Here is an 11,755-nt window from a genome sequence, read left to right as displayed (position 1 = left end):
GCGGTAATCTAATACGGTTTTAATGATAATTAAAATATGAAACGGTAATACTAACAGTCGAGAATTTTATCATGATTTATCGTCAAATCGTTACATCCCTATGTGAATAACAAGGGAGGTTTAGCTTTAGGTATTTTAATTTAAGCATGTTTAGCTTAGTTAACGGAAGGCTACCTGCTGCCATCAGAGCAAGTGTAATTACTGCATTCATGCGCTCCTCCGATGCTCTCATTTCCCGAGTTGTGCTTAAGTCGGAATGTGGAAACAACATGGACGCTCTCGTTACTACAAAGATGTGTTGGATTTGTATTATTAGAGCTTTCCGACTCGAGTTCACGTGCGTTTTCTCAGTCGGGAAATTATTTTTCACGTGCGGCGCTGGTGATGATGCTTCTTACATCCGTTTCGGAGAACCAGAGGACAAATATTCAATCGATCGCTCAGGCATGGCACCGAAATGAGACACCTAATCTGCATTCTGATTCGGTTCTAGTACATAGCGGTTACATAGGTACCGGGTTTTGGTACACAACCCTAATTAGCACCTGCTTCTGGCACTGCCAGTGGACTCCTTCCTGTGTGTCCAGAGACAGTCGTCCCAGAGCTGCTCCAGCCGCCACACAGCAGGGACGCCAGCGGGTTAAAGGACAGGAAGAGCAGGGTGAAGGCACACAGAGCCATGCGAGAGCGGTCCAGCATTCCTCCAGCCCTCTCAACCACAGGCTAATAGAGAGAACGGGAAATAGAAATTGGAGTTAGATCATTACATTATGATTCTTCCAAGTCCTTGACCTCAAGCAATCGAATTATCCAGCACACACTAACACATACAATTACTTCACGGCCGAGGCCAATTCATTAAAGGCATGATAGGAGCTCTGGAAGAGTTTCTGCTACCTTGTTGTCTTCTTCCATCGAGCTGTCCGGCTCCGAGTCGCTGCCGTGGTGGGAGAAAGGGCCGCTGGATTGAGGCGAGCCGACGTCTGATGCTGGAGGGGTGGGGATTTCTGGCTTCACGTCCACCTCCATGATCACAAGGTCCTTCAGAGACTCTGAGGAGGAGAAGCGACAGGTCAATGCAAAGACAACCACGCTCCACTTGTGAAAAACAAATGTGCTTAAGTGTATTGAATGTGCACTTCAAATCTTAAAAGTATACTAAAAAAAAACTGTACTTGCAGATAATATATTACTGGAATAAAAAGCCATTTAAGTGTACTTAAAGAGAGACATCTGCATGACTAATAAACTTTTAAAAAGTGCACTTTTTATGTCAAATTAGAGGTTTTACTTAAAAGTACATTCTAAGTCATTATATTCATCATCTTTTGGCATGCTTTAAAGTACACTTATTATGATGTTGATTTGCATACTGAAGCACATGTAGAGCACTTGATTATCATTTAATTGTTGTGTTATTTGATAATGCATTTAAAGTTTATATTTTTTTAAATGTAATAAACCGCAACTTCGTCATTATAAATGTGTAATTACAAGTATATTTAAATACGTGACAGACATGTTTCAATAGAAGGACAATGATTGCCAGTACCTTCGGCAACACGCTTTAACTATGTGACCCTGGACCACAAAACTTGAATTGAATTCAAGTTGAATTTGATGATTATACATCAAATTATACATCTGAAAGCTGAATAAATAAGCTTTCCATTGATGTATGGTTTGTTAGGATCGGACAATATTTGGCTGAGATACAACTATTTGAAAATCTGGAATCTGAGGGTGCAAAAAAATCTAAATATTGAGAAAATCATCTTTAAAGTTGTCCGAATGAAGTTCTTAGCAATGCATATTACTAATCATAAATTAAGTTTTGATATATTTACAGTAGGAAATTTACAAAATATCTTCATGGAACATGATCTTTACTTAATGTCCTAATGATTTTTGGGATAAAAGAAAAATCTGTAATTTTGACCCATACAATGTATTGTTGGCTATTGCTACAAATATACCCCAGCGACTTAACACTGCTTTTGTGCTCCAGGGTCACATATAATCAACAGAAGTAATTATGAATTACATATAAAGATGCACTTAAGTGGGTCAAAAAGCACCCTAAAGTTCAACTTATATTAAATCATATCATGGCATTTAATATAAATTTAAACTGAACTTACTGTTCTTCTGAATGGACATTTTGAGTGCCATGTTCTCCTGCTTTAGTTTTTGGTTGGACTGCTGAAGGTAGCGAACGTAGTCAATGGCTTTCCTCAACACGGACGACTTATTGAGCTGAATAAGAGAGAAGATTCATCTTATAATGATGTTAAAGACATCTAGGTAAGATAAGAGCTACAAAATCTACTTCGGTTAGCTCATACCATCTGGTTAAGGTTTTCTAATGAATTTCAAGGGTCACTACATGGGAACTAAATAACCAGATTTGTAATAAGGTTTTGACAGACTATGAGCCCACCTTAGCTTCTGTCCCAGCCACCAGGTCTTTGAGCTCAATGATCTTGTCATTGATGGAGGAGCGGTAGCGTTTTTCGATGGCGTTATGGGCCGTGCGTTTCTCGCCCTTATGCGGCAGGCCGCCTAGTTTCCCGCTGATGGTGATGCGACTGATGGGCAGTTTCTCGGTGTCCACCATCAGTGGAACGGTGGTCAGGATGGTGCCTCCACTCATCAGTGCCTGAGACAAGAGATGTACAGATCCACAAAATAAAAAACGGGGGCATTTGGGAACTTTTCAATTAAATATAAAAATGTAACTTATTTAATTACCTTTGACAAGGTTTAAATTTGACCCTGAAAAATGTGACCCTGGAGCATAAAACCAGTAATAAGGGTCAATTTTTCGAAATTGAGATTTATGCATCATCTGAAAGCTGAATAAATGAGCTTCCATTGATGTATGGTTTGTTAGGATCTGACAATATTTGGTTGAGATACAACTATTTGAAAATCTGGAATCTGAGGGTGCAAAAAAATCTAAATATTGAGAAAATCATCTTTAAAGTTGTTCAAATGAAGTTCTTAGCAATGCATATTACTAATCAAAAATTAAGTTTTGATATATTTACGGTAGGAAATTTACTAAATATCTTCATGGAACATGATCTTTACTTAATATCCTAATGATTTTTGGCATAAAAGAAAAATCTATAATTTTGACCCATACGATGTATTTTTGGCTATTGCTACAAATATACCCCAGCGACTTAAGACTGCTTTTGTGCTCCAGGCTCACATATCTTGAACAGGGATCTACAGCACTACTAATATGATTGACGGCCAGTTCACACCAAGAACGAAACATTAAATTGAAGCAAATCTACAAGCTTGGTGCTATTTAGCAACTCTTGGTCTTGGGACTGTGTTTGTGTACCTGCAGTGAGGTGTTCTGGACTGGCGTCGTGGATGTGATGCAGGGTGACGCTACTGTTGTTACTGTTGTCACTGGCTTCAAAGTTGTGAGCAAGAGAGAGTCTGCCTTAATGAACTGCGGCTGCAACAAAACCTGCATGCAAACACACATGAAGAATGCTCAACGCACACAATAAAGCTTATTCGGCTGTCAAATGTAAATTACTGTGCATGTGGGCATCAATACAAGCACTTACAGGAAGCTGCTGAACCTGAGGGGAGATGGTCTGTGTGGGAGGGCTGGAGGAGGTGGTCAGGATTGGTGAAGCCGTGAGGCTCTGCACATGGGCTTGGATGGCCATTGGCTGAACATTCTGTAGAGAGGCGGGGAGACTCGGGATTGGCTGAGGGGAGCTCTGCTGAGTGACAGCTGCAATAACCAGATCACGAGAGGACAGAAAGGCAAGAATTTCATTAAACATGCTTTGCAGTCTCACACTTACTTCTAGCCCACATACGAATAATAATATCCTATGAATTTTTAAAACGTAAGCACACACTTTTATCTCATCACAGAAATCTCCAGTTCATTCTGATGGGGTGTTCGGTAAAGCTTGTGTCTGTAATAATAACAGTAATTCACCGTGACTGAACTTTGATCTACGCTAGTGTGATGCTGTATTCTCTCTTTGGCCTGCTAGAGACATTACCTAAGCCTTGATAAGCAGAATGAAACAAAATGATAAAAGCACATACAAAGAAAGAATGTGGGCTGGGCAGCTTTACACGTGAGCACAATGTACGGTAAAAGTTCACTGGGTTTCCAGGACTGACAACAGTGACTTCACCGTCTGCACCTTGAACTCAAATTGCCTTTTCATAACGGATTACAGCTACCTGAAGAGAACTGCTGGCATATGACTGATCAAAGGTGATGGATTTTATAGTCTTAGTAATGCCATCATGCCGTGCATTACTCATGAACAACATGTGCATAATCACTGCTCAACAGAACACACAAACAACCTTAAAAAAAGGGTGAGTTAGATCGATGACAGCATTTGATCTAGTTACTATAAAGTTATTCACGAGTCAAACTGACTGAATGAGATTCAGTTTAAATTGAGGCAAGAGGAAAAGAAAAAATACCATCTAAACTTTTCTAAAGACAGTAAGTTCCCCTCAGACATGCATTCATATAAACTCCTACCCCTAAATGAATCGCGATTTGTTTAGCATCTCAACCGATTTGAATCGATTTTCAACCGGCTCGCGGTTAATCGTTACATCCCTATTGAAATTGGTTACATTTTTTTGATGAGTTACAGTAATGGAAAAACATGTTGCCATGACTTGGAGCATGTTTATAAAACAGCAATGTAGTAAAAATGGAAAAGTGTACAGATGACAACGATTTCTGTTCACACGGATCCGTGCCTATAGATCGGGCACTAATATGCATTGGGAGATGGAGCAGGCTGAGCTTTGGGCTGCGTGGTCTGCAGTGTGGCGGGGTTTGCGGGGGTGGAGGTCACCTGTGCCAGAGGAGACTGCTGGAAAGTGGGAGGCTGAAACACCTTGTCCGGGATGGAGGAGCTGCGGGTGATGGGGGGGCCCAGCAGGGCATCCAGGTGTGGGCTGCTGCTGAGGATGGAGGAGGTGTTGGTGGGTGGAGGAGAGGAAGGGCTGGAGCGGGGCAGGACTGAGAGGTCCTGCGAGGGGGCAGGAAATGGAGCGTGATCGAACAGCCCTCCAAACTCCATGTCCTGGTGGTTGATAAACTGGAGCATATCTGGTAAAACATGAAAATAGAGACAGATATAGTGAGCAATGGGATCCTCCAAGCATACAACTGATCGGTTTGATTCCCAGGGAACGCATAAACTTGATCAGATGTACGGTCAAAAAGTGTGTGTTTGACATCACTGTAATAAAACGATGACGTTATCACCCAGATTAATCCAATCCTTCCAATTAGGGCTGCACGATTATGACAAAAATCATAATTGTCGATTATTCCCTTGAAATTGTAATTGCGATTATTAATTACGATTATCACAATTTACAATTGAATGATGTTTATACCATTGTTTGAAGCAACCGCATGCCATATTTTTAGATGAAAGTAAACAAGCTGAAAACCCTCAAACTGAAAAACCTTTAGTGCTTTTCTATAGTATTAAGCCTCAAATGGCATCTATTCATCGGACTGGTTTCTTCTTTAAATAAAAAAGGTAAAATATGAATGGTATTATAGTGTTATACTAAAACTAAAATAAAAAAAATGGAAAAACCCTTAAGATAACTGATGTAACTTTTCATACTTTGCAGTAAAAGTGGCTCTCCTATTAACTTTGTCCTATAAGTGCTGCTCTCGTGAAAAAAACAGTGAAGATCACTGATCTATGTGCTGGCTAGAGTAAAAGTTGTCAAAATAAACTTTTAGCAGATAAACTACCATTCAAAAAGTCTGAGATTGGTAATATGTTGTAATATTTTAGGAAGAAGTCTCTTATGCTCACCAAGACAGCATTTATTTGATCAAAAATACAGTAAAAACAGCAATACTGTGAAATATTATTACAATTTAAAATAAGTGTTTTCTATTTCAGTATGTTTTAAAGTGCAATTTATTCCTGTGATGCAAAGCTGAATTTTCAGCATCAGTGCTCCAGTCTTCAAGATTTACTTGATGAATACAAAGTTCAAAATAACAGCATTTATTTGAAAAAGAATTATTTTGTAACATTATAAATGTCTTTACTGTCACTTTTTAAAAAAAAATCAATTCAATCCATCCTTTCTGAATAAAAGTACCAAAAAAACAAACAAACAAAAAACTCACTTCTGGGAAAAATTGACCAAAAATACTGATGACTCATCTTGCCCACATTTTTGCCCAACAAAATGTTCTTAAAACCCCCTGCCTTGCTAGAAATAGCATGTAGCACATCCTCTTGGCACATAATAAGAACATGATGCATTTTATTTTCTTTCCGAACCATGAATTGTTTGCAAAGGAAATGTTTTGAATTCAGTTATTTTAAAAACATCTTCACTGCTTTCTTTTTATTCACTGGTGGTTTTACCAGGCTATGAAATAAACTAAAGCTTATTGGCTATTAAAATAAAGCACTTATATGGCCCTGCCCTGGCTTCCTGTTGTAGAAACATGTCAAAAAAAAAAGGTACTTGATAGGGCTGCAAGATAAATCGAAATCGCGATTCGACAGAAGCTGCGATTGTCATGTGTATCTTTCAGTGAAGCACGGTTCTGTGATCAGCAGTAAATCTCCATCCAAAGGCCAGAGGGCGCTCTCGCACTGAAACTCCAAATACGCCTCGCAGAAGAAACCCAGAAAATGCCTATCGCTGCAGCTGAATAAACAGAAGATTCAACTGCTTTCATTGATTCAACGTGACTAATAAACACACGCCTACGGCAAAATATGGTTTATCGGAGTTCTTATTATTATAATTTTCATTAAAATACAGTATATTTAAAATGACAGCTGTCATTATCGCGAACGATTTCTTCGATTTCATAATCGCGCAATAAAATCGTCTGTGATTTTTTTTGCGTAACTTGTCAGTGAACTACGGCTCTGTGTAGTAAATGCTGCTCCATCTGAAAGCACGTGATGATGATGATTTACTACTGATCACAGAACCGGCTTTACTGACAAAATGCGCATGACAATCACATTCGATTAATCATGCAGCCCTAGTACTTGACAATATCTTTTTGTGGGGTTTTGTTTTTGCTAATTATATGACGGTCCCATATATTTCAACATTTATTTAAATTAGCCTTTTTTTATGTGAAATGTACTTGGCCACAACTATGATCTTTCTTCCTTGAATATTCAAGAAGTGCTTTAAATTAACTTTAATATGAACACAGTTGATGATCAGTATAACACACACAGCACTCATATTTTGCATTTACCTCTATATAATTTTTCCCTAGTTTCTCTTTTTTTTTTAACTTTATCACAAAAGTATGGGGGGGGGGGGACTATTTCAAAACCTCAGAATGTGTTTTGCATACATCTAACCCCATATAACATAAGACCGCTTCAGTGTGCACAACCATGTGTTCGTATGAGGTGATCGCGCTCAGCCAATCAGAGGCCTAGAAAGCACCTCGCTATGTGAGGTTACTATCGGACACCGTCCGCTTCAGCGCAGGGTTACTGTCGGTCACTTCACTATATTCACTGGACACTTAATAATCTCAATACTAAAGGCTACAATAATGCAAAGCATATAAATGTAAACAAATGCACACGGTGATATATAAATCACACTCTGAAGATAATATATATTTTTAAAAACACATTTTGGTGTGAGATACAGAATCGACGCCGTTTTATGTGCTTAGGTCTTAAATATGAGTTATAATGCAACTGTGTTGGTAGGTCAGAATATGTCCGAATGGCCGATAGTAACCTCGCGTGACGTCACAAGTTGGAGGGGGGCGGGGCCGCTCTCAATGCAACTTCTGCTGCCAGACAATGAACACTGTCCACAGACACCCTGCGTTTATTTCCGATTTCATGAAGTCTAGCATACAAAGCAACAATAACCATGCGCAAATACAGCAGCCAGGCATCTGATTTTTTTTTAGGTATGACCAGCACCTGATCAGACCTACTGCCTTCCCCTGTCACTGTTAGCATGTTTAAAAGTGGATGCAGTTGATTCTGAGCAAAACAAGCATCCTATATGATGACACAGTGGTTAGATATGACAGCTCGCGTATTGTAGATTTTACAAATAACTATAAAATAAGTTTGAACATAAACAAACACGTGTATACGTCTGACAGCACCATATGTAAATATGTATCGGTCCCTAAACTACAAACACACCATTCACTTTGTCCAGCACCGCGAGTGTAAACAAACGATCTCTTACCGTCGATGTCATAGAGCAGAGCCGTGTCGATATCACTCGGATCGTGAAAAGACAAACTGGAGCCCAGGGTGTCCAGCGACGGGTCGTCAAAAGACAGGTTCATTGTCCTCAAACGCTCTTTCAAGCCGACTTCAAAAGTATTCGAGACACAGCGTTATTCCATGTAAACCGAGAACTTCTTGCACTTGTCGGGAGAGCAAACGTTCGCGGACATTTACTGGCTGCGTTTCGTATTATCCGTCCGCGTAATTCTCGACAAATTCAACTTTGGTGCTGATTCTGTCTACTACCTGCTCGCGTTCGTTTCCATGCTGCCGCACAAGGCAAAGTTGACTTAAGAGTTTGCTTTGCACATTAGCATGCTAGCAGCGAGAGCCAGGCAAGCCCCCAGACCGCCGTGGGTGATTGACACGCCGCCCGACCAATCAGAACTCGCTCTTGAAGCGCAAGCGATGACGTGCGCATCTCGGTACAGCCATTCTAGTGTATTGTAATCTAAAAGGTTGGAAAGATACAAAACTGTAATTGAAGTCACTTATTCGAGATTGACTTTTTACTGTAATTTGTTTTTACTTAGAGTATGTTTTGGATTGTTATTATCATTTTTGTTGCCGTTTTTTACATATATTATTTTGATTTTAAGCATTTAAATGTTTTAAAGGCGTTTGTCAGCTATTTAAATAGGTTAATAATTACACTGACCTGTTTAATTAATACGCTGACAGTCAATTTGTGTTAAAAGAGTATAAGTATTCAATATATTCTTAATGTGAAGGGCCGAATATACAGCCCATTTTTTGTTTACAAAATCTCAGTCGGTGGTGGGCTTGTCTCCGTCAGCCAATCAGAGTTAAGCAGAGGTGGGCGCTGGGCGATCAGGTTAGGCTGAGCCGCAGCGATGACTCCGCCTGTAGAACCAGAGAAACCGACCAATAGGGAGTCCGAAAGCGAGTGGGCTGATATGACGACACACGTGTGGCTCCGTGATTACATCATGTGTTTCTCATAGAATAAAGGTAATAAACATGAACGGGGATCTTTATATAAAAAATTAAACACATGTGCACAAAATATATGATCCACTTAAAACTGAATATAAATTGATCAAGCAATTAATCTAAATAGGATGGATTGATCTGACCTAAATAATTAGTTGTCGTTGTGTTTACAAAGTTAAGTAATTCTATACTGAACTCGCATATATCAACAAACCGAGGTGAAGTGGGTCAGTGACCGAGAGTAAAACGGGCGAAACCAAGGAGCTCGAAAACATGGCATGTTACAAAAGTGTGTGCTGAAGGCAAGAGTCCCGAGGTTTCAGTCACAATCCTCTGACATTCTTCTTTACAAATCCTCGTTTTGTACTTCTAATAAGTACAAAAAAATAATTGTTTTGTTTTGATCTCGCCGCTGCGCCCGTGTGAGATTTTTTTTATGGATGGGCGCTTTTTATTTCACGTATTTTGGACTGATGCATGCAACACCCGCTGAGTGGCATTATAGCCGTCATTTTTTCCCCTCAAAATAACGGCTATAATAGAGTATTTTATAGATAAGCTTGTTAAAATGAATCACGCAGGAAAATGTTTGCAATAAGCAAATTAATCACTTTAATAAAATAATTTGGATTAAACAATAAATCTGGCCATAGGAAATCGTCATTATTCTAAAATACATTTAAGACGTTATGAGATAAATACTTTTAATGTCACATGGCGACATTCATTTAAGCAGTTCATCCAAATAATGATGAAAGCAGAGCAAGATATCACTAACAGGTCTTTCTCACAAGTACTTAAAGGTAAAAGTACTTAAAACTAGATATTAAAGTCTTTGGAGATTAACATTAATCTGTCTGTTATTACATTATGGCAGAACAAATATAGCCATCTTTCAAATGGCACTGGTTTAAGAAATCAGACCGTTATTGATTTCTGAACATGCTGCAATTTCATTTCAATCAAACCCACAGTGACTTGTGCCTCATTTGCAAGTAAAAGCATACGGCCCTCCAGTGTTTGAACGGCTGATTTACTGATTTAGGGGGAGGTTCGCAACAGGTTTGATTCGCTGGCAACAACATTTAAGCCCCTCCCATCATTAGACGCTTAACATTTGAGGTCTGAGAGTGTAAAATGCATCATGCTTGATCTAGCTGTGTTTGCTCTATATACATATATGACTGAAGTGAACGTCTTCCTCACGTTATTGGAAGATCGCAGTGCAACATTTAGCATGATTTAATTTTACACGGACTGGAATGAAAACCACCGGCGATCCTGCAAAGCCTGAAGTCACATGGAATAGAATCTTTCATGACCAGCATTTACATTTTACACCACACAAGTTAATACAATTACTATACACACTTTCCTATTGTATATACACATTTTTGTCTACGTATGGATACATATTTTACAAATGCCATTAGGCTAATATAATTCTTGGTTAGGTCTAGCAAAGGACAAAGCAAAATATCCATTCATTTCCAATCTTTACTTGCCAAACGTGTCGGTTTTTGCAAACTGAAATCAGTCCTTAAACAGGAATCTGACAGAAAGATGCAGTAAGTGGGTGAATCTTACGAAGAAATGTGTCATATTTCATATACCCCGAAAACAAAAGATGTCAGAAATGGTATATTGTATCAAGCAGATGAAACCTATTTTTGGCGAACGAAACCTAATTTCTATCCCGGTTTAAATATGTAGAGTCTATAGGTATACGATAGAGGTTTAGGAGTAAACTATAACAAATAAAAAAAAATGTAGGTAAATTGCTCTGAAAAGTGCTGGTGTGAACACATTTTTAAGAGTATAACTTGTTCGGGGTTTATTTATTTCAATTAATTAATTAAATTTTTTAAAAACGTTTTTGAAACAAGTCAAAAGACCTTATTTATTTGATCAGAAATACAATAAATCGGTAACATTGTGAAATCTTATCACAATTTAAAAAATGACTTTCTATTTGAATATATTTTAAAATGTAATTTATTTCTTCGGAAATCCTTCTAATGTGCTATAGAAGAGGATTAGGGCCAAGCAATAATAAAAAAATAAAACCGTCTCGAGATTAAAGTCATTATAACGCAAGATTAAACCCGCAGTTTTTCGAGGAAAAAAAGTCGGAAATAAAATGTTGAGAGTAAACTCATTCGATTTCGAGAAAGTCGCTTTGGAAAGAGTCTACTAAAGCAATAAGCCCCGTGAAGCGGAGTGCCTAAAACCCCCTTAGCTGTTATAAATTCACTGTAAACCACGGCTTCATGGGGCTTATTGTTTTTATAAAACGGTTATTCCATATACGTAGTAAGGTTTCACGAAATAAAACAGAGTAAATAAAGTGTAATGATATAAATAAAAACATTATTCTTCCACCAAACAATGTAGTTCCTCACAATCAGTTGTGATTGCAACAAAGTGGTTGCCAAGCAACACACAGAAGTAAACAAAGGGGTATGTTACTTTGTAGAGACATTTAGAACAGCTTCGAACGCGGC

At 38.6% G+C, this 11,755-nt stretch overlaps 1 protein-coding gene across 1 annotated transcript in view; it reads right to left on the bottom strand.

The window, feature by feature from the left end:
• Positions 1 to 8,621, bottom strand: part of LOC107713935 (sterol regulatory element-binding protein 1-like) — a 25,127-nt gene extending 16,506 nt beyond the window's left edge. Inside the window, exons 1-8 of the mRNA XM_016519602.1 lie at positions 8,254 to 8,621; positions 4,786 to 5,125; positions 3,591 to 3,816; positions 3,356 to 3,487; positions 2,441 to 2,659; positions 2,142 to 2,256; positions 898 to 1,052; positions 546 to 723 (exon numbers count right to left, since the gene is read on the bottom strand). Coding sequence (XP_016375088.1) covers positions 546 to 723; positions 898 to 1,052; positions 2,142 to 2,256; positions 2,441 to 2,659; positions 3,356 to 3,487; positions 3,591 to 3,816; positions 4,786 to 5,125; positions 8,254 to 8,356 — 1,468 coding nt within the window. The 5' untranslated portion in view covers positions 8,357 to 8,621. The remainder of the gene's footprint in view (positions 1 to 545; positions 724 to 897; positions 1,053 to 2,141; positions 2,257 to 2,440; positions 2,660 to 3,355; positions 3,488 to 3,590; positions 3,817 to 4,785; positions 5,126 to 8,253) is intronic.
• Positions 8,622 to 11,755: the final 3,134 nt, after the last annotated feature.

The sequence above is a fragment of the Sinocyclocheilus rhinocerous genome, unplaced genomic scaffold (assembly GCF_001515625.1).
Source record: "Sinocyclocheilus rhinocerous isolate Xijiao unplaced genomic scaffold, SAMN03320098_v1.1 scaffold1140, whole genome shotgun sequence".
Classification (NCBI taxonomy): Eukaryota; Metazoa; Chordata; class Actinopteri; order Cypriniformes; family Cyprinidae; genus Sinocyclocheilus; species Sinocyclocheilus rhinocerous.
This window is presented reverse-complemented; position numbering and strand designations above follow the sequence as displayed.